Genomic DNA, 22745 nt, shown 5'->3' with positions numbered 1-22745 from the left:
ATGCCATAATCTGGATGTTTAACCAGAGTTTATTTTAAACGTGGTCGTTGGGAAGCCCCAGTGCCTGTTTTTGCCGACACAGAATTTGCAAGTGAGCAGCTCCCCCAGTGACAAAGAATGAAAAGGGAAGGGAAGAAAGATTGTGTGTAAATGGATTGTACAGAAGAACCGGCTCAGAATTAATCCGTGGTCTTTCAGTTTTTCCTTTTGAGGAGCCAGGTAGATGGATTAACCTCGATGGCATCAAGTATTGTCCTCAAAAACCCCTCTCTGTTGCCTCCTCCGCCCTCACCTCCAACAAGTGTGAGGAGCTGTTTGCCAGGATTGAGCCCATCCGTTCAGCTCCCTCTTTGACCTCCTCCCCCCCACGGCCTCCCAACCACTCAAACATCCTGACGTAAGAAAACCACTAGGCACTTGGTCTAAGCGTTAAACAAAGCTTTAATCAACTGTTCTACAACATGGAGGTCCAGTTGTGTCCTTCACTAGTTCCTGTTAAGAATGTCCTGCGCAAGCTGGGCCCGTGCCAGAGTATTTATACTCTCCCTGGACAGCGCCACCCGCAGGCCGCTCAGTATTATTTCATAAGTCTTTCTTTCATGAATGAATGATTCATGTCGCATCCCTCCCCTCCCCTTGTACCCTAGCCCTAATTACGTATCTCTCTCCCACCTCATCTTGTCCCTCCACCTCATTCCCACTAAACTGCTAACGACCCAACTTTCCTTACTGGACCCCACGTTGCTGACATTGTAACCGGTTCCCCTCTCTTCGGGAACTGTCGCCCTCCCTTTCAATGCTGCCGCCATCGCCCTCTCCTCCCAAAAAAAAACACCCTCTGCCCTTAAATTTATCGTCCCTGTTTCCAACCTCTTTCCTCTCCGAATTTTTGTTGCCTCCGAGGTCCATGTTCATCTGTCGTGCAACTCTCTGTTTTGAATCCCTCCAACTGGGTTTCTGGCCAAGCATAGCATTAAAACATCCCTAACCAACATCACAGATGACATCCTCTACATTGGGGAGACCAAACGCAGATTGGGTGACCGCTTTGCGGAACACCTCCGTTCAGTCCATAAGGGTGACCCCGAGCTTCCGGTCACCTGTCACTTTAATTCACCGCCCCATTCCCACTCAGACCTCACCGCCCTCGGCCTCTTGCATTGTTCCACGAAAACCCAGCGTAAGCTCGAGGAACAGCACCTCATCTTCCGATTAGGCACATTACAGCCTTCCGGACTCAACATCGAGTTCAACAATTTCAGATCATAACCTCAGCCCCTATTACATTTTTACTTCTATTTATTATCCACACCTTTGTTTTGGCCTTCCCCCTTTTTTCTCTCTCCCACATGGCAGCTGTCTCCCGGATATCCTGCCAGCGCATTTCACACCTAACCTAGAGCCGTCTTTTGTCTCCACTAGTCCGATCACCATCTCGTCTGGTTTTGAATACCTCTTAATGTCTCTTCACTTCTCTTTTGTTCGCTCATCCCCATTTCCCTGCCCCCAAACTGACCTTTTAACCTGTTTCATTTCCTGTGCTTCTTCAGTCTTGACGAAGGGTTTCGACCTGAAACGTTAACTCTGTTTCTCTCTCCACGGATGTTGCCGGGCCTGCTGAGTGTTTCCAGCATCTTCTGTTGTTATCACAGATGACATCCTCTGTGACTGTGACCTTGATAAACTAGCCCTCCTTGTCCTTCTCGGCCTGTCTGCAGCCTCTGACACTGTTGACCACACCGTCCTACTCCACCGCCTCTCCTCCACCACCCAGCTGGGTGGGACTGCCTTCGCCAGGTTCCATTCCTATCTGTCCAGTCGTAGTCAGAGAATCCCCTGCAATGGCTTCTCTTCCTGCCCTGCACCAGTACATCTGGAGTCCCCCAAAGATCTATCCTTGGCCCCCTCCTACTTCTCATCCACATGCTGCCCCTCACCGACATCCTCTCTTTGGGGTCAGTTTCCTCCCAAATTCATGCCCATCTTTCCAGGAACTCCTTGTTTGAATCCCTCCAATCAAGTTTCCGCACCTACCAATCTACCAAAAAGGCGCTTATCAAAGTCACAAATGACCTCCTATGTGACTGTGACGAAGGTAATCTATCCCTCCTTGTCCTCCTTGACCTGTCTGCAGCCTTTGACCCGGTTGACCACTCCATCCTCCAACGCCTCTCCACCGTCGCCCAGCTGGGTGGGACTGCACTCGCCTGGTTCCATTCTTATTTATCGAGTCGTAGCCAGAGAATCACCTGCAATGGCGTCTCTTCCCACTCCCACATCGTTACCTCTGGTGTCCCCCAAGGATCTATCCTTGGCCCCCCCTCCTATTTCTCATCTACATGCTGCCCCTCAGCGACATCATCCCAAAACACAGCCTCAAGTTTCCACATGTACGCTGACGACACCCAGCTCTACCTCACCACCACTTCTCTTGACCCCTCCATTGCCTCTGTGGTGTCAGACCGTTTGTCCGAAATCCGGTCTTGCACGAGCCGCAGTTTCCTGCGGTTAAGCGTTGGGAAGACCCAGGCCATTGTCTTCCACCCCCGTCACCAAACTCCATACCCTCACCACCAATCCCTCCCCAACCACTGTCGGAGTCGTCGTCTTCTTCTTAGGCAATCCCTCAGAACCGAGGATGACTTGCTTCCACATTAAAAATGAGTTCTCAGGTGACTGATGAGTCCAATGCGTGACCTACAGTCTCTGTCACAGGTGGGGCAGACGGTGGTTGAAGGGGCGGGTGGGTGTGGTGCTTGGGTTGACGTGCGCTCCTTGTGCTGCCTGCGCTTGGCTTCCGCTTGCTCCTGGCGAAGAGACTCGAAGTGTTCAGCGCCTTCTCGGATGCTTCTCCTCCACTTTGTGCGGTCTTGGGCCAGGGAGTCCTAGGTGTCGATGGGGATGTTGCACTTTTTCAAGGAGGCTTTGAGGGTGTCCTTGAAGAGTTTCCTCTGCCCACTTGGGGCTCTCTTGCTGTGCCGGAGCTCCGAGTAGAGCGCTTGTTTTGGGAGTCTCGTATCGGGCATGCGGACAATGTGACCCGTCCATCGGAGCTGATCGAGCGTGGTCAAAGCTTCGATGCTGGGGATGTTGGCCTGAGCGAGAACACTGACGTTGGTGCGCCTATCCTGCCAGTGGATTTGCAGGATCTTGCGGAGGCAGCGTTGGTGGTACCTCTCCAGTGCTTTGCGGTGCCTGCTGTACATGGTCCATGTCTCTGAGGCATACAGCAGGGCGGGTATCACTGCTGCTCTATAGACCATGAGCTTAGTGCCATCACTAAGCTCCGGTTTGTCGGAGTGAAACCGAATCTTCCCAACCAATTTGACCCTGAGCTCAGGTTCTGACCCCATATTCTGTTTTTTCACAAAGACCGCCTACTTCCACCTGCATAATATCGCCCGTCTCCGCCTCTGCCTCAGCCCATCTGCTGCTGAAACCGTCATCCCTGCTTTTCTCCCCACCAGACTCGATTATTCCAAAGCTCTCCTGGCCGGCCTCCCTGTTCCACCCTCCGTAAAATTCACCTCATCCAAAACTCTGCTGCCCGTGTCCTAACTCGCACCAAGTCCCGTTCACCCCGTCTCCCCTGAGCTCGCTGACCGACATTGACTCCCGGTCCCCAACACTTCAAACTGGCAAATCCCTCCACGGCCTCCTCCCTCCCTATCGCAGTAACCGCCTCCAGCCCCACAACCCTCCGAGATCCCTGCGTTCCTCCAATCCTGGCCTCGAGTCCATCTCCCAGCAGCGAATCAGAAAGGACCCCAAAAACGCAACCTCATTTTCCGGCTGAAATGCTGTTCGGCATCTCGGCTGAGAAAAGCGAATCTATTCTTGATTAACCGTCCTGGCTTTGCTTTCTAAATGCGAACCAAAGTTCCCCACAGATGCTGCTCATTACAGCTGTTGACTAAGCTAAAATCCAGCTGTTTGTAATAGAACAAGGGCCCTTGTTAATATACTAAATGTGAAATTTGCCTGAAGTAAAACTATGGGAGTTCCATCTCCAGTTTGTTTCAAAGGAAAGAAATTCACACCTCCGCTAGGATGGGGAGATTCACTTTCAGCTCTCGGCTCGGAAACTAGTGAGACATGTTGGGAACTTCTCCAACTGGCCTCGCTGAAAACATGATTGGGAATGCTGGGGAAAAATATATCCAGGCTTTAGAGAGGAGCTGAGGAAAAACTATAATGAAGGTATTAAAAGGCACAAAAGACAATTTCGATGGTAAACTCAATCACCTTACAGGAAACTCTCGTTTAAACAGCACCTCAATATCCGGAATTCGCTATTAACCGGCAAAATTCTCACTCCGAAAACAACGCCTCAATAACCGGCAATGTTGCCGAGTCCGAGTCTCCCGCGGTGGCCCAGTTAGTCAGTGGGGGTAGTTCTCCAAACTGCCACTACTCGGCTTCTTGGCGCTGTCGGAAGTCCGAACACCTCAATAACAGGAGTCTGACTCTCCCGCGCTGCCGGTAGTCTCTTCCGATCCGCCGTTTTGCTGTGTGTCTCCCGCGCTGCCAGTAGTCTCTTCCGATCCGCCATTTTGCTGTGTGTCTCCCGCGCTGCCGGTAGTCTCTTCCGATCCGCCGTTTTTCTGTGTGTCTCCCGCGCTGCCGGTAGTCTCTTCCGATCCGCCATTATTCTGTGTGTCTCCCGCGCTGCCGGTAGTCTCTTCCGATCCGCCATTTTTCTGTGTGTCTCCCGCGCTGCCGGTAGTCTCTTCCGATCCACCGTTATTCTGTGTGTCTCCCGCGCTGCCGGTAGTCTCTTCCGATCCACCGTTATTCTGTGTGTCTCCCGCGCTGCCGGTAGTCTCTTCCGATCCGCCGTTTTTCTGTGTGACTCCCGCGCTGCCGGTAGTCTCTTCCGATCCGCCGTTTTTCTGTGTGTCTCTCCATCTTTATCGTGAATTATCTCCCCCACCTTGCATTATGGGATTCTGTAGGTAAGTACCCAACTACTGTATACTGCACATTTCTTGATTTTTTAAATTTTTGTTTGTTAAAAATAGCCTCGGTAGATAACCCTCTCCGCCATCAGGAATTCTTAATCCACCGGCACCATCCCGGTCCCGTTGGTGCCGGATACCAGAGAGTTTCCTGTATTGTGAAGTGTGCAGTTGATTTTTTTTAAGGGGAGACTTGCATTTCTATAACACCTTTCACGACCACTGGAAGTCTCAAAGCGCTTTACAGCCAATGAAGTACTTTTTGAAGTGTAGCCACTGTTGTAATGTGGGAAACGCGGCAGCCAAATTGCGCACAGCAAGCTGCCACAAACAGCAATGTGACAATGACCAGATAATCTGTTTTTGTTATGTTGGTTGAGGGATAAATATTGGCCCCAGGACACTGGAGAGAACTCCCCTGCTCTTCTTTGAAATAGTGCCGTGGGATCTTTTACGTCCACCTGAGAGAGCAGACGGGGCCTCGGTTTAACGTCCCATCTGAGAGCAGCAGCACTCCCTCAGCACTGCACTGGAGTGTCAGCCTAGCTTTCTGTGCTCAGGTCCCTGGAGTGGGACTTGTACCCACAACCTTCTGACTCAGAGGCGAATGTGCTACCAGCTGTGCCAGTGGCTGACACATTCTTCTCAAGCCATGGTGCTGTGCTGCTTGCTTCTCCAGGATTAATTTACAAGAAAGCTGTACGGATATCCATAGTATTTAGCTCTGAAAATGGACAACATCAGGCTGAAAAAAACCACAACCAGTCCTAGTCCTGCCACACACACAATTCTTCATTTGCTTATTTCCATATCAAAGAGGCTTGCATTTCGATAGCGCCTTTCACGACCACCGGACATCTCAAAACGCTTTACAGCCAATGAAGTACTTTTGAAGTGGAGTCACTGTTGTAACACACTAGTTGTTGGCAGGCACAAGTCAGGTGTGTGATGGAATACTCTCCACTTGCCTGGGTGAGTGCAGCTCCAACAAGAAGCTCGACACCACCCAGGACAAAGAAGCCCACTTGATCGGCACCCCATCCACCACCTTAAACATTCACTCCCTCCACCACCGGCGCACCGTGGCTGCAGTGTGGACCATCGACAAGATGCACTGCAGCAACTCGCCAAGGCTTCTTCGACAGCACCTCCCAAACCCGCGACCTCTTCCACCTAGAAGGACAAGGGCAGCAGGCGCATGGGAACACCACCACCTCCAAGCTCCCCTCCAAGTCACACATTGTCCTAATTTAGAAGTATATCGCCGATCCTTCATCGTCGCTAGGTCAAAATCCTGGGACTCCCTACCTAACAGCACTGTGGGAGCACCTTCACCACACGGACTGCAGCGGTTCAAGAAGGCAGCTCACCACCACCTTCTCCAGGGCAGTTAGGGATGGGCAAAACTGCTGGCCTTGCCAGTGATGCCCACATCCCATAAACGAATTTTTAAAAAAGGCTCCTGACTTGATTTGTTACGGTCATGCGGTCGTTGTAATCTCCGATCGCTGATTCTCCAGCTTTAGATTTCGACGCTCTCTACCCTTTCAGTTCTGTTTTGCTGCGGTTTGACTTGAGACCCGCAACACAGTGCGATGGCAAAAGTGCGGGAGTGCGTCCTCGGTGCGCGGCTTTTAATATATTGTGGAGTTTGCCGATCGATTATAGTACAACAGATATATCTGCTCACAGACGGTAACACAACCCACTCGCATCAGTCTGAGACAGAGGAAGACTTGCAATTGTCTCGCAGACGTTTCAAAGCCATTTCACAGCCAATGAATTGTTTTTTGGAAGTGCAGACAAATGCAGCAGCCAATTTGTGCAGAGTGAAGCCCCCCCAAGCAACGAAGGAGAGGAATGTTTGCTCGGTGCCATTTCCCCTCTGCGCGTCGAGCAGACCGTTCCCGGCGCCGACCTGCTGCCGTCCCATCACACACACACACGACGGTGCCAGGCAACTTGTAACGGCCGATACAAGTCACCCTTCCCCAGGGTTTGTCTCCCTCGGAGTGCTGCCCACAACTTGGCCTCGTGGAGGAGGGAATAAAGCAGGTAGTGCAGGACCCCAGCGAGGAGTGTGGGGACGAGGTGCATCAGGAGGTAGTGGTTAGGTGGGGTCACTCTTGAGTTTTAAAAGCCTGTAACTTGCAGAAGGATTGGAAAACTGAGGGCAGAGGGCGTCCTGGAAAAAGGAGTTAAAAGTAGAAGCCATTTGATTCCAGTGGGTATTGAACTCAGGAGGGCGCTACCTTTGATATTGTAACAGCTAATTACAGGAAAACATAACAGGTAGCAGATTTGAAAATTGAAAGCAGGTTTCTGTTCTAAAGGGAACACAGCTTGATCCTGCCTCGTAACATTTAATTGGGAAAGACTTGGCTTCAGAATAAAGACTAACTACAATAAACATCTGCAGTCTGACTCTGTGTCTTATCTTTCAGCTTCCAGTTAGTGTTTATGAGTCGGTCATCGATATCATCGCTGGAGAGGTATGTAACTAATTAGCTTCAGGTCTGGCCTGTCAGTGTGTGTGTGTATACTCTGCACTGTGTACAGACTCTCTGATCCTCAGTGTGTGTACTCTGCACTGTGTACAGTCAGGTTGGCCTTTACCACTGTGGAGACCCTTTTAATATTTTGCATCTGTTTAATATTATTGTTCCGATATGCATTTGCCATATTCCAGCCAGTCAGCACAATTGCCTCTTTTCTCCAATGACGTCTATTCTTTCTTTTTTACCTGCCAACAAAGCTTTGTATAATCAGTAAATTTATAACTAACTACAACCACCCTGTTCCATAGCATCATGTGAGGAGCAGTGAAACACCCCTTTCTGAGGCATGGGGCTGGCTGTTCATCGCCCCTCTTCAGCTAACTGACTCTCAGTCTGTCTGCTCCATATCTCAGCTCTTCATCGAAACAGAGAAATCTGCAGCTCCGGAGCAGGCCGCGTGGCCCATCGTGTTGGTGCTGGCTCTGCGAGAGAAATCATTCAAACTAATCCACTGCCCCGCTCTCTCCCCATAGCCCTGTATCAATCCCCAAACTAATCCCACTGCCCTGCTCTCTCCCCATAGCCCTGTATCAATCCCCAAACTAATCCACTGCCCCGCTCTCTCCCCATAGCCCTGTATCAATCCCCAAACTAGCCCCACTGCCCCGCTCTCTCCCCATAGCCCTGTATCAATCCCCAAACTAATCCACTGCCCCGCTCTCTCCCCATAGCCCTGTCTCAATCCCCAAACTAGCCCCACTGCCCCGCTCTCTCCCCATAGCCCTGTATCAATCCCCAAACTAGCCCCACTGCCCCGCTCTCTCCCCATAGCCCTGTATCAATCCCAAACTAATTCCACTGCCCTGTTCTCTCCCCACAGCCCTGTATCAATCTCAAACTAGCCCCACTGCCCCGCTCTCTCCCCATAGCCCTGTATCAATCCCAAACTAATCCCACTGCCCTGCTCTCTCCCCATAGCCCTGTATCAATCCCAAACTAATCCCACTGCCCTGCTCTCTCCCCACAGCCCTGTATCAATCCCAAACTAATTCCACTGCCCCGCTCTCTCCCCACAGCCCTGTATCAGTCCCAAACTAATCCCACTGCCCCGCTCTCTCCCCATAGCCCTGTATCAATCCCCAAACTAGCCCCACTGCCCCGCTCTCTCCCCATAGCTCTGTATCAATCCCCAAACTAGCCCCACTGCCCCGCTCTCTCCCCATAGCCCTGTATCAATCCCAAACTAATTCCACTGCCCTGCTCTCTCCCCACAGCCCTGTATCAATCTCAAACTAGCCCCACTGCCCCGCTCTCTCCCCATAGCCCTGTATCAATCCCCAAACTAGCCCCACTGCCCCGCTCTCTCCCCATAGCCCTGTATCAATCCCAAACTAATTCCACTGCCCTGCTCTCTCCCCACAGCCCTGTATCAATCCCAAACTAATTCCACTGCCCCGCTCTCTCCCCATAGCCCTGTATCAATCCCAAACTAATTCCACTGCCCTGCTCTCTCCCCATAGCCCTGTATCAACCCCAAACTAATTCCACTGCCCCGCGCTCTCCCCATAGCCCTGTATCAATCCCCAAACTAGTCCCACTGGCCCACTCTCTCCTGATAGCCCTGCATCAATCCCAAACTAATCCCACAGCCCTGTTTCAATCTCAAACTAGTCCCACTGCCCCGCTCTCTCCCCATAGCCCTGTATCAATCCCCAAACTAATTCCACTGCCCCGCTCTCTCCCCATAGCCATGTATCAGTCCCAAACTAATCCCACTGCCCCCGCTCTCTCCCCATAGCCCTGTATCAATCCCCAAACTAATCCCACTGCCCCGCTCTCTCCCCATAGCCCTGTATCAATCCTAAACTAATCCCATAGCCCTGTACCAATCCCAAACTAAACCCACTGCCCCGCTCTCTCCCCATAGCCCTGTATTAATCCCAAACTAATCCCACTGCCCCGCTCCCTCCCCATAGCCCTGTATCAATCCCCAAACTCATCCCATTAAATCTCCTTCAGTATCTCAAATCTCCTCTTATAACTATAGTTTCCCATCCCCGGTGATTCTACACGCTGTGCTCTCTATGGCTTTAATGCCCTTTCTATACTGGGGTGCACAGAACCACCCTGTGGACTAACATCGTTTTGTACAAATGTATCATTATTTATTTACTCTTACACCCGGAGCCCCTATTTATAAAACCCCAAATTGTGTTGGCCTTTTTATGAGTTTATCTCCCTTCACTCGGGACTCTGAACCCCGGAGTCTCTCTGTTCATTCTCGCCCTTCAGCATCTTTCCATCCAGTGTATACTCCCAAATCCTGATTTATTTATTTTTCCTCCAAGAATGGACTTCTCCATGTGAAACAGTATCTTCCCCTCTCTGGCTATTCTGTTCACCTATCAGCCATTTTGCAGTCCGCTTCAATTTTTTGTTAGCAAACTTGGAGTTTGTGCTTACTGAGCTCAAGTCTAAATTGTCATATATACTGAAGATAGAAGTGGGCCCAGCGCCGACCCCCGGGGCCCAGCACTGCTCCCTGGGCCCCTCCCCTCCACTGGGACTGCACCACTCCCTGGTCCGCCCCGGGATTGCACCACTATTGACACCCACCCCCAGTCCCGCATTACACCTCACCCGTCCCCTCGCTGGTGAGTGAACGTTCGGGGAGTCGGGACTCGGGGTGAGGTCAAGCCTGAGGGCGGGCTCAGTCCCAGCCAGCGACTGTGTTCAGACGCCAACACTGACCACAGTGTTCAGTGACCTCCCCCCGAGGCTGGCACTGACCTCCACCCCACCCCACCCCCGCCAGGCCGGTATCACAGCAGGGCCTGATTCTGGAAGCCCCGGTGAGTGATGAGTGGGAGCCACAACCAGGGGTTTGAAGCGGGCCCCATTCTGCTGTGTGTGGCTGAGTACCACACTGGGTGGGGTGCCAAGGCCTAGTCCTCGGTGTTTTCCCAGAGAATCCCCAGGCTTCCCCTGCAGAGGTGCTGGCAGAGTCTCCCAGGCTGATTGGGTTGTTTTTTTTTTGTCCTGTCCTTTGTCCAGGCCACGGTGCTGTTTGCTGAACTGACCTATACGTTGGCCACCGAGGAGGCAGAGCGTATCGGAGTCGATCACGTGGCCCGCATGACCGCCACCGGCACAGGAGAGAACTCCACAGGCAAGGATTCACCAGCAGTCTGTACAGTGGGTGGGAGGGGGGGAGCGGTGTTTTCAGAGGGGTGCTGCCTGTCCTCTCGCAGCTGGTGGGAGGCTAGGGTAATTCAGAGACGATTCACTAGGTTAATTCCACAGATGAGGGGGTTGACTTATGAGGAAAGGTTGAGCAGGTTGGGCCTATACTCATTGGAATTTAGAAGAACGAGAGGTGATCTTATTGAAACATATAAGATACTGAGGGGGCTCGACAAGGTAGATGCAGAGAGGATGTTTCCCCTCGTGGGGAAATCTAGAACTCAGGGGCACAGTCTCAGAATAAAGGGTCGCCCTGAGATGAAGGGGAATTTCTTCTCTCAGAGGGTCGTAAATCTGTGGCGTTCTCTGCCCCAGAGAGCTGTGGAGGCTGGGTCATTAAATACATTTAAGGTGGAGATAGACAGATGTTTGCAAGATAAGGGAGTGAAGGGTTATGGGGAGCTAGCAGGGAAGTGGCTTTGAGCCCAAGATCAGCCATGATCTTATTGAATGGCGGAGCAGGCTCGAGGGGCCAAGTGGTCTGTTCCTGCTCCTATTTCTTATGTACTTATGTAATCCCTAGTCCCATTCAACACAAGAGCAACTTGTAGAAAGTAACAAAGCGCCCTGCCCCGGGCCAAGCGTTGTCCTTTCTCTGACTGAGCAGCTCACGATGAGGCAGCTCTCCTGCTCGTTGGGGATCTCACCCTAGCCCTCCACGAGCCCTCCTCACATGGTGCGTTCTACTTTGTTTCCTAGTTGGACAGGAAGCCAACCTCTGACCCTTTCAACAGCAGCAGCTTGCTGTCACAGGAGCGTAATCAGACACGTTTTGTGTGTGGACAGTTTTGGTCTCCTTACTGAAGGAAGGATGTACTTGCCATAGAGGGAGTGCAACAAAGGTTCACCAGACTGCTTCCTGGGATGGGGGCGATAGTCCTATGAGGAGAGATTGAGTAGACGAGGCCTATATTCTCTTGAGTTTAGAAGAATGAGAGGTGATCTCATTGAAACATACAAAATTCTTACAGGGCTTGACAGGGTAGATGCAGGGAGGATGTTTCCCCTGGCTGAGGAGTCTAGAACCAGGGGTCACAGTCTCAGGGTAAGGGGTCGGCCATTTAGGACTGAGATGAGGTGAAATTTCTTCACTCAGAGGGTGGTGAATCTTTGGAATTCTCTACCCCAGGGGGCTGTGGAAGCTCCGTCGTTGACTATATTCAAGACAGAGATCGATAGATTTTTGAATATTAAGGGAATCAAGGGCTATGGGGATAGAGCAGGAAAGTTGAGTTGAGGTCGAAGATCAGCCATGATCTTATTGAATGGCGGAGCAGGCTCGAAGGGCCGAATGGCCGACTCCTGCTCCTATTTCTTATAATTTGATGCTGAGCCAAAGAAAGAGACATTAGGACAGGTGACAAAAAGCTTGGTCAAAGAGACAGGTTTTAACGAGCATCTTAAAGGAGGAGAGAGAGACGGAGAGGTTTAGAGAGGGGTTTCCAGAGCTTAGGGCCCAGGCAGCTGAAGTCACGGCCACCAGTGGTGGAGCGATTATAATCAGGGATGCTCAAGTAGCCACAATTGGAGAACACGGAGATCTCGGGAGGGTTGTGAGGCTGAAGGAGGTTACAGAGATCGGGAGACCATGGAGGGATTTGAACACAAGGATGAGAATTTTGAAATCGAGGCGCTGCTTAACCGGGAGCCAGTGTAGGTCAGCGAGCACAGGGGTGATGGGTGAGCGGGACTTACATAGAAACATAGAAGATAGGAGCAGGAGTAGGCCATTCAGCCCCTCGAGTCTGCTCCACCATTCAATGAGATCATGGCTGATCATCCAAATTCAGTACCCTGTCCCTGCCTTCTCCCCATATCCCTTGATCCCTTTAGCCTTCAGAAATATATCTAACTCCTTCTTGAATATATTTAATTAGTTGGCCTCAACTGCCTTGTGTGGTAGAGAATTCCACAGGATCACCACTCTCTGGGTGAAGAAATTCCTCCTCATCTCAGTCCTAAATGGCTTACCCCTTATCCTTAGACTGTGACCCCTGGTTCTGGACTCCCCGCCATCGGGAACATCCTTCCTGCATCTAGTCTGTCTAGTCCTGTTAGAATTTTATAAGTTTCAATGAGATCCCCTCTCATTCTTCTAAACTCCAGCGAGTATAAGCCCAATCGACCCAATCTCTCCTCATACGTCATTCCTGCCATCCCAGGTATCAGCCTGGTGAATCTTCGCTGAACTCCCCCCATGGCAGGAACATCCTTCCTCGGATAAGGCGACCAAAACTGCACTTGGTGCGAGTTAGGACACGGGCAGCCGAGTTTTGGAATGGTCCAGTCGAGGTGACAAAAGCACGGTGAGAGTGTCCGTAGACAATGGGCTGAGGCAGGGGCAGAGTCGGGAGATGTTACGGAGGTGGAAATAGGCGGTCCTGGTGATGGAGCGGATACGGGGTCGGAAGCTCATCTCGGGGTTAAATAGCAGGCCAAGGTTGTAATAATGCAGTGTGTGCAAATTGAAAGATGAAAGATGAGAGACTTGCTGCTAATGTTCTGCCAATATCGCACTTGGAGCTGATGCTGGAACACTCAAACTGGACAAATTAGTGACTGCGTTTCAGTCGTTTTTCTGTCTTAGAAGTCGTGGCAACATTGGGAATTGTATATAAAACACTCAAATACATGTTAAAAATGGTAGGTGGTCTCAAGATTCCAGTGTATTGCTCCTGCAGTTCAAATCTCTGCCTGGCTGCACTTCTCCCGATTATCTGTAACCTCCTCCAGCTCTCCGACCCTCTCTAACCTCCTCCAGCTCTCCGACCCTCTCGAACCTCCTCCAGCTCTCCGACCCTCTCGAACCTCCTCCAGCTCTCCGACCGTCTCTAACCTCCTCCAGCTCCCCGACCCTCTCTAACCTCCTCCAGCTCTCCGACCCTCTCTTACCTTCTCCAGCTCCCCGACCCTCTCTAACCTCCTCCAGCTCCCCGACCCTCTCTAACCTCCTCCAGCTCTCCGACCCTCTCTAACCTCCTCCAGCTCTCCGACCCTCTCTTACCTTCTCCAGCTCTCCGACCCTCTCTAACCTTCTCCAGCTCTCCGACCCTCTCTAACCTCCTCCAGCTCTCCGACCCTCTCTACCCTCCTCCAGCTCTCTGACCCTCTCTACCCTCCTCCAGCTCTCGGACCCTCTCTAACCTCCTCCAGCTCTCTGACCCCCTCCAGCTCTCCGACCCTCTCTAACCTCCTCCAGCTCTCCGACCCTCTCTAACCTCCTCCAGGTCTCCGACCCTCTCTAACCTCCTCCAGGTCTCCGACCCTCTCTAACCTCCTCCAGCTCTCCGACCCTCTCTAACCTCCTCCAGCTCTCCGACCCTCTCTAACCTCCTCCAGCTCTCCGACCCTCTCTAACCTCCTCCAGCTCTCCGACCCTCTCTAACCTCCTCCAGCTCTCCGACCCTCTCTAACCTCCTCCAGCTCTCCGACCCTCTCGAACCTCCTCCAGCTCTCTGACCCTCTCTAACCTCCTCCAGCTCTCCGACCCTCTCGAACCTCCTCCAGCTCTCCGACCCTCTCGAACCTCCTCCAGCTCTCCGACCCTCTCGAACCTCCTCCAGCTCTCCGACCCTCTCGAACCTCCTCCAGCTCTCCGACCCTCTCGAACCTCCTCCAGCTCTCTGACCCTCTCGAACCTCCTCCAGCTCTCCGACCCTCTCTAACCTCCTCCAGCTCTCCGACCCTCTCGAACCTCCTCCAGCTCTCTGACCCTCTCTACCCTCCTCCAGCTCTCTGACCCTCTCGAACCTCCTTCAGCTCTCCGACCCTCTCGAACCTCCTCCAGCTCCCCGACCCTCTCGAACCTCCTCCAGCTCCCCGACCCTCTCGAACCTCCTCCAGCTCCCCGACCCTCTCGAACCTCCTCCAGCTATCCGACCCTCTCTAACCTCCTCCGGCTCTCTGACCCTCTCTAACCTCCTCCTCCTCCAGCTCTCTGACCCTCTCGAACCTCCTCCACCTCTCGGACCCTCTCGAACCTCCTCCAGTTCTCCGAACCTCCTCCAGCTCTCCGACCCTCTCGAACCTCCTCCAGCTCTCCGAGCCCCTCTACCCTCCTCCAGCTCTCTGACCCTCTCTACCCTCCTCCAGCTCTCTGACCCTCTCTAACCTCCTCCAGCTCTCTGACCCTCTCTAACCTCCTCCAGTTCTCCGAACCTCCTCCAGCTCTCCGACCCTCTCGAACCTCCTTGAGCTCTCCGACCCTCTCTAACCTCCTCCAGCTCTCCGACCTCCTCTAACCTCCTCCAGCTCTCTGACCCTCTCTACCCTCCTCCAGCTCTCTGACCCTCTCTAACCTCCTCCAGCTCTCCGACCCTCTCGAACCTCCTCCAGCTCTCCGACCCTCTCTACCCTCCTCCAGCTCCCCGACCCTCTCTACCCTCCTCCAGCTCTCTGACCCTCTCTACCCTCCTCCAGCTCTCTGACCCTCTCTAACCTCCTCCAGCTCTCCGACCCTCTCTAACCTCCTCCAGCTCTCCGACCCTCTCTACCCTCCTCCAGCTCTCTGACCCTCTCGAACCTCCTCCAGCTCTCCGACCCTCTCTACCCTCCTCCAGCTCTCTGACCCTCTCTACCCTCCTCCAGCTCTCCGACCCTCGCTAACCTCCTCCAGCTCTCCGACCCTCTCTACCCTCCTCCAGCTCTCTGACCCTCTCGAACCTCCTCCAGCTCTCCGACCCTCTCTACCCTCCTCCAGCTCTCTGACCCTCTCTAACCTCCTCCAGCTCTCTGACCCTCTCTAACCTCCTCCAGCTCTCCGACCCTCTCTAACCTCCTCCAGCTCTCCGACCCTCTCTAACCTCCTCCAGCTCTCCGACCCTCTCGAACCTCCTCCAGCTCTCCGACCCTCTCGAACCTCCTCCAGCTCTCCGACCCTCTCGAACCTCCTCCAGCTCTCCGACCCTCTCGAACCTCCTCCAGCTCTCCGACCCTCTCGAACCTCCTCCAGCTCTCCGACCCTCTCGAACCTGCTCCAGCTCTCCGACCCTCGCTAACCTCCTCCAGCTCTCCGACCCTCGCTAACCTCCTCCAGCTCTCCGACCCTCTCGAACCTCCTCCAGCTCTCTGACCGTCTCGAGCCTCCTCCAGCTCTCCGACCCTCTCGGACCTCCTCCAGCTTGTAAGGGGTGGTGTGTGTGGTCAGCTTCACCTCTGACTCCCTGAGTGGTTCGAATCGCTCCCACTCCCTTGGTTCTAGACCTGGACTTATTTGGGGGATGTAATGAAATTGCAACAGACAACTGAGTTGGTGAAAAGAACTTGGATTTTATTTGAGACAAGAAAATATACACAACACAATAAATCTGATCACTCTAAAAGGGGGAACACTTCGGAATATGCGAGGGAGAATGACAATAGACAAAAAGACCTTACCCTCCCAATCCCACTGTACCAACTAGGTTGAAATTCAGAGGACCAGGAAATGCTCGCTAAAACGACTTTCTTGACAGCTGTAGAGGTTCACGATTTCGGGGTTCTCTTTAGTTGTGGCGGTTGGGGCCTGCCGTACCTCGGACGTGGTAGAAGACTGCACCTGCGTTGGGTCTTCAGTTTGGATTGGTCCGCTGATACGGTTAGTCGCACTGTTGGATCTATCGGGTTAGTACCCAATTTTCTTTGGTTAGGTCTAGTTTTAGGGTCTTTTATGTCCAAATCTTACCCAGGGGTAAGTCAGACTAGCCCGTAGAGTGGAAACAACTCTTTGGTTCGTGAGTTTTTCAGCGGTTGGTTTCTTGTTGGTCGCGGTGGCCCAATATTACCTGGTTGTTGGTTTCTGTAGGCCTTTGGTTGCCGCGATCTCTGTTTCTTCTTTCTTTCTTCAAGTCTCCAATGATGATTTCTCTCTTAAGCTGGTTGGCTGAACTTGAACTTCTGTCTTCTGAGCTGACTCGAACTGACCTCGAACCGGTGACCAACTGGACTGTTCAACCGAAAAGGCAGGCCTCAATTATACTAACTTGGGGCCTGGCTTATCTGACCGCTAAATCTCGGGTTTCTTTGTTAAATTTGGCGGGCTCGTTATTTTTAATGTGCTTTAAAACTTTAATGAGCTTCGGGGATGGTCCATCCAAACTTAACAAGTTTTAGGGGATGGCTCATCTAAACTTAATCGGCCTTTAACTGGTTTCGGGATTGCCTTGAAATTAGTTCAAGAATGCAAAACGTTTGTCAATCTCTTTGATTGGTTTTGGACTGTGGTTTGTTTGCTGTATCCTGTAGGGCTAATGTTCCTTCCTTTGTGTTGCTGGGGACATGTCCTGTTTATTCAATACCTGGCTCTGCGAATTCTCGGCGGGAAACAGGTTTCATTGTCCTTATGTAAAACTGGAGTAGCCCAGGACATTCCTAGACAGTCCAATATCCAAACCCGGGGGGGGGGGGGGGGGGCCACTCTCCTCCCCTTTGTCCCAGCCTTTTGCAAGCCGGAACATGTCATTTTAAACCAGCCAAAAATCTTCCTGGGATTTTTATTTTAAATCCCTTTGGCCCAATATTACTTAAAACAGTCCAAAATCTCTTCCTTAATTCAACTCTTTGAAATTCTTCTGTTAGGCCCAACCACACACTTTATCCCTTTTTACAGATTTCTTCTGTAATGTTTAAAATAAGGCTTTCCTTCTGTTCTGGGGTTGTGCAGAAATTTTCGAACCTTACAAGCTCTCCGACCCCCTCTAACCTCCTCCAGCTCTCCGACCTTCGCTAACCTCCTCCAGCTCCCCGCCCCTCTCTAACCTCCTCCAGCTCTCCGACCCTCTCTACCCTCCTCCAGCTCTCCGACCCTCTCGAACCTCCTCCAGCTCTCTGACCCTCTCGAACCTCCTCCAGCTCTCTGACCCTCTCTAACCTGCTCCAGCTCTCCGACCCTCTCTAACCTGCTCCAGCTCTCCGACCCTCTCTAACCTCCTCCAGCTCTCTGACCCTCTCGAACCTCCTCCAGCTCTCCGACCCTCTCGAACCTCCTCCAGCTCTCCGACCCTCTCTTACCTCCTCCAGCTCTCCGACCCTCTCTAACCTGCTCCAGCTCTCCGACCCTCTTGAACCTCCTCCAGCTCTCCGACCCTCTCGACCCTCCTCCAGCTCTCCGACCCTCTCGACCCTCCTCCAGCTCTCCGACCCTCTCGAACCTCCTCCAGCTCTCTGACCCTCTCTTACCTCCTCCAGCTCTCCGACCCTCTCTTACCTCCTCCAGCTCTCCGATCCTCTCTTACCTCCTCCAGCTCTCCGACCCTCTCTTACCTCCTCCAGCTCTCCGACCCTCTCTTACCTCCTCCAGCTCTCCGGCCCTCTCGAACCTCCTCCAGCTCTCCGACCCTCTCTTACCTCCTCCAGCTCTCCGACCCTCTCTTACCTCCTCCAGCTCTCCGACCCTCTCGAACCTCCTCCAGCTCTCGGACCCTCTCTAACCCTCTCTGACCCTCTCAGAACTCTGCGCTCCTCCATCGGTGGCCGTGCCTTCAGTTGCCCAGACCCTGAGGGCTGGAATTCCCTCCCTAATCTTCTCCTCTTCTCTGCCTCTCGACCTCGCTCCTCCTTGAAACCTGCCTCTTTGACCAAGCTTCTGGTCAACGGTGCTGATCTCTCCGGCTGTGACTTGGTGTCATTTGTCTGATAACGCTCCTGTGAAGCGGACATTCGGAGGGAACCAAAGATAACCACCACCTGCCCCCCCCCCCCCCCCCAATAACTCCCCCACCCCCGCAGTTTGCTGACCGTCTGATTTCTCTCCTGTTCCAGTGGCCGAGCATCTCCTCGCTCAGCACAGCGCCATCAAGATGCTGCACAGCCGCGTCCGCGTCATCCTGGAGTACGTCAAGGCCGTGGAGTCAGGTAGGAGCGCGACCCCCGCGCTGACCGCCCCATCAGTGCCCAGGCCTGGTTCAAGGGGCAGGGGGGGTGCCGGGGCCGGTTCAGGAGGCGTGGGTCCCAGGGCAAGTTCAGGGGGCGGGGTTCAGGGAGCGCTATTCAGGGGCAGGACTCGGGGGGGCAGGGGAGGTGCCGGGGCGGGGGACCCGGGGCAGGTTCGGGGGGCGGGAGTGAGGGGCCCGGGGCCAGTTCAGGGGGCGGAGCCGGTTCAGTGGCCAGGGGCTGATTCATGAGGCGGGGGAGAGGGCCGGGCCCGGTTCGGGGGGCGGGGGGGGAAGCTGGGGCCGGTTCAGGGGGCAGGGCGGGGCCGGTTCGGGTGGGTGGGTGGGGGGTGGGGGCCGGGGCCCGGGGCTGGTTCAGGGTGTCCAGCTGCTGGTTTGCTGATATCCCTTTGATGTTTTTCACAGGTGAGGTGCCATTTAACCATGAAATCCTGCGTGAGGCTTACGCCCTGTGTCACCGGCTGCCCGTGCTCAGCACCGACAAGTTTAAGACAGACTTCTACGATGTAAGTCGGAGCTCATCGCTCTCCTCGCCATCTGGGAAACGTGGCTGCTCCCCATTTGGGCTGTGACTTCACTCCCTGTCACAAAATGAGATCCGCCGCTCCACCCCTCGCCCCAAGCCCTCACCCCGCCCGGAGTCTTTCGTAGGAACAGGAGGAGTCCATTCACCCACCTCGAGCCTGTCCCTCCATTCAATGAGATCACGGCTGATCTATGTCCTAACTCCATCCACCCGCCTTTGCTGCAAATCCTGTACCACCCTTGGCTTGCAAAAATCAATCGATCTTGGATTGATTATCATTAATTGAGCCCCCAGCATCTACAGTTTCTTTGTGGGAGAGGGTTCCACACTTCTACCACCCTTTGTGTGAAGAATTGTTTCCTAAATTCTCTCCTGAACGGCCTGACTCTGATTTTAACTTTGTGTCTCCTCCACCAGTGGGAAAAGTTTCTCTCCATTTACCCCATCAATTCCTTTCAAAATCCTAAAAACCTCAATCAACTCGCCCCTTAACCCTCTGTATTCCAGGGAATACAAGCCTAGTTTCTGTAATCTCTCCTCATACTTTAACCCTTGGGCCCTGGTAACATTCTCCAAGGCCAGGATATCCTTTCTAAGGTGCAGTGCCCGGAACTGTACGCAGTGCTTCAGTGTGGTCGAACCAGGGCTTTGTATGGCTGTAGCAAAACATCCTCTCCTGTCGATTCCAGCCCTCTAGATATAAAGGCTAACATTCCATTAGCCTTTCTAATTATTTGTTGTACCTGATTACTACATTACAACACTTCAAAAAAAAAACTTAATTGGCTGTAAAGTGCTTTGGGACGTTGTGAAAGGCGCTGTAGAAATGCAAGTCTTTCTTTCTTACTGCACTCTTCTGGGGCCTGTTGCTGGGGCCTGGCGACGGGGCCTGTTGCTGGGGGCCTGGCGACGGGGCCTGTTGCTGGGGGCCTGGCGACGGGGCCTGTTGCTGGGGGCCTGTTGCTGGGGGCCTGTTGCTGGGGGCCTGTTGCTGGGGGCCTGTTGCTGGGGGCCTGTTGCTGGGGCCTGTTGCTGGGGCCTGTTGCTGGGGCCTGGCGACGGGGCCTGGCGACGGGGCCTGTGGCGACGGGGCCTGTTGCTAGGGCCTGTTGCTGGGGGCCTGGCGACGGGGCCTGTTGCTGGGGCCTGTTGCTGGGGCCTGGCGACGGGGCCTGTTGATGGGGCCTGGCGACGGGGCCTGCCGACGGGGCCTGTTGCTAGGGCCTGTTGCTGGGGGCCTGCCGACGGGGCCTGTTGCTGGGGCCTGGCGACGGGGCCTGTGGCGACGGGGCCTGTTGCTGGGGGCCTGTTGCTGGGGGCCTGCCGATGGGGCCTGTTGCTGGGGCCTGGCGACGGGGCCTGTTGCTGGGGCCTGGCGACGGGGCCTGTTGCTGGGGCCTGGCGACGGGGCATGTTGCTGGGGCCTGGCGACGGGGCCTGTTGCTGGGGCTTGGCGACGGGGCATGTTGCTGTTCAGTGTGATGTTTCCTGGGCCTGTATCACTGTGTGGTCACTGCTGACTGTCGCTCTCTCTCTCCCAGCAATGTAACGATGTGGGATTGATGGCGTACCTTGGCACCATCACCAAGACCTGCAACACCATGAACCAGTTTGTGAACAAGTTCAACATCCTGTATGATCGTCAGGGCATCGGCCGGCGTATGCGAGGCCTCTTCTTCTGATTGCTGTCAGTGGGCTCCATCTCTCTGGAACACAGCGGGAGGGGAGAGTTCACATTCTGAGCACGACTCACTCTGACTGTCGTGGGCACCAGATGATCTATATCAGCAATGCTCCAGAGCAGAGACCGTCCTCTCCCCCCGCCTCTCCCTCCTCCTCCCCCCGCCTCTCCCTCCCCCTCCCCCCCGCCTCTCCCTCCCCCTCCCCCCCGCCTCTCCCTCCCCCTCCCCCCCGCCTCTCCCTCCCCCTCCCCCCCGCCTCTCCCTCCCCCTCCCCCCCGCCTCCCCCTCCCCCTCCCCCCGCCTCTCCCTCCCCCTCCCCCCGCCTCTCCCTCCCCCTCCCCCCGCCTCTCCCTCCCCCTCCCCCCGCCTCTCCCTCCCCCCGCCACTCCCTCCCCCCGCCTCTCCCACCCCCTCCCCCCGCCTCTCCCTCCCCCTCCCCCCGCCTCTCCCTCCCCCTCCCCCCGCCTCTCCCTCCCCCTCCCCCCGCCTCTCCCTCCCCCTCCCCCCGCCTCTCCCTCCCCCTCCCCCCGCCTCTCCCTCCCCCTCCCCCCGCCTCTCCCTCCCCCTCCCCCCGCCTCTCCCTCCCCCCGCCTCTCCCTCCCCCCGCCTCTCCCTCCCCCCGCCTCTCCCACCCCCTCCCCCCGCCTCTCCCTCCCCCTCCCCCCGCCTCTCCCTCCCCCCGCCTCTCCCTCCCCCCGCCTCTCCCTCCCCCCGCCTCTCCCACCCCCTCCCCCCGCCTCTCCCACCCCCTCCCCCCCGCCTCTCCCCCCCCCTCTCCCTCCCCCTCCCCCCGCCTCTCCCTCCCCCTCCCCCTCCCCCCCGCCTCTCCCTCCCCCTCCCCCCCGCCTCTCCCTCCCCCTCAACCCTCCCCCTCCCGCCGCCTCTCCCTCCCCCTCAACCCTCCCCCTGCCTCTCCCTCTCCCTCCCCCTCAACCCTCCCCCTCCCCCCGCCTCTCCCTCCCCCTCCCCCCGCCTCTCCCTCCCCCTCAACCCCCGCCTCTCCCCCTCAACCCCCGCCTCTCCCTCCCCCTCAACCCCCGCCTCTCCCTCCCCCTCAACCCCCGCCTCTCCCTCCCCCTCAACCCCCGCCTCTCCCTCCCCCTCAACCCCCGCCTCTCCCTCCCCCTCAACCCCCGCCTCTCCCTCCCCCTCAACCCCCGCCTCTCCCTCCCCCTCAACCCCCGCCTCCCTCCCCCTCAACCCCCGCCTCTCCCTCCCCCTCAACCCCCGCCTCTCCTCCCCCTCAACCCCCGCCTCTCCCTCCCCTCAACCCCCGCCTCTCCCTCCCCCTCAACCCCCGCCTCTCCCTCCCCCTCAACCCACCCCCTCCCCCCGCCACTCCCTCCCCCTCCCCCCGCCTCTCCCCGCCGCTCTCCCTCCCCCTCCCCCCGCCTCTCCCTCCCCCTCCCCCCCGCCTCTCCCTCCCCCTCCCGCCGCCTCTCCTCCCCCTCAACACTCCCCCTGCCTCTCCCTCCCCCTCAACCCTCCCCCTCCCCCCGCCTCTCCCTCTCCCTCCCCCTCAACCCTCCCCCCGCCTCTCCCTCCCCCTCCCCCTCCCCCCGCCTCTCCCTCCCCCTCCCCCTCCCCCGCCTCTCCCTCCCCCTCCCCCTCCCCCCGCCTCTCCCTCTCCCTCCCCCGCCTCTCCCTCCCCCCGCCTCTCCCTCCCCCTCCCCACGCCACTCCCTCCCCCTCAACCCTCCCCCTCCCCCCGCCTCTCCCTCCCCCTCCCCCCGCCTCTCCCTCCCCCTCAACCCTCCCCCTGCCTCTCCCTCTCCCTCCCCCTCTCCATTCCGCTGCTCGAGCCGCCAGTGTGAATCGGGCCAACTCCTCACCATGTTTCGCTCTGTCTGGTTTTCTTGCTTCAGTGACTGGTTTGATGTGAATTTGAGTTCTCGCTGTGGGAGCACGTGTCTGAAGTTATTGCTGGGGAGCAGATGTGAAGCTGGCCCTTGTGCAGCCGGCCGACGTGT

At 55.4% G+C, this 22745-nt stretch overlaps 1 protein-coding gene across 2 annotated transcripts in view; it reads left to right on the top strand.

Moving 5' to 3' along the window:
* cops6 (COP9 signalosome subunit 6) overlaps window positions 1–20996 on the top strand; it is a 33600-nt gene extending 12604 nt beyond the window's left edge. For both annotated transcript variants that reach the window (XM_085977202.1, XM_085977203.1), the window contains exons 6-10: window positions 7403–7450; window positions 10511–10625; window positions 18437–18529; window positions 18973–19073; window positions 20635–20996. In XM_085977202.1, the coding sequence (XP_085833328.1) occupies window positions 7403–7450; window positions 10511–10625; window positions 18437–18529; window positions 18973–19073; window positions 20635–20775 (498 nt within the window). In that variant the 3' untranslated portion in view covers window positions 20776–20996. The remainder of the gene's footprint in view (window positions 1–7402; window positions 7451–10510; window positions 10626–18436; window positions 18530–18972; window positions 19074–20634) is intronic.
* The last annotated feature ends 1749 nt before the right edge of the window (window positions 20997–22745 follow it).

Source organism: Somniosus microcephalus, unplaced genomic scaffold (assembly GCF_052327205.1).
Source record: "Somniosus microcephalus isolate GS21.2 unplaced genomic scaffold, FLI_Smic_1.0 unresolved_chr4, whole genome shotgun sequence".
Taxonomy (NCBI): domain Eukaryota; kingdom Metazoa; phylum Chordata; class Chondrichthyes; order Squaliformes; family Somniosidae; genus Somniosus; species Somniosus microcephalus.
Note: the sequence above shows the minus strand (reverse complement) of the source record. Positions and strands in the feature narration are given on the sequence as shown.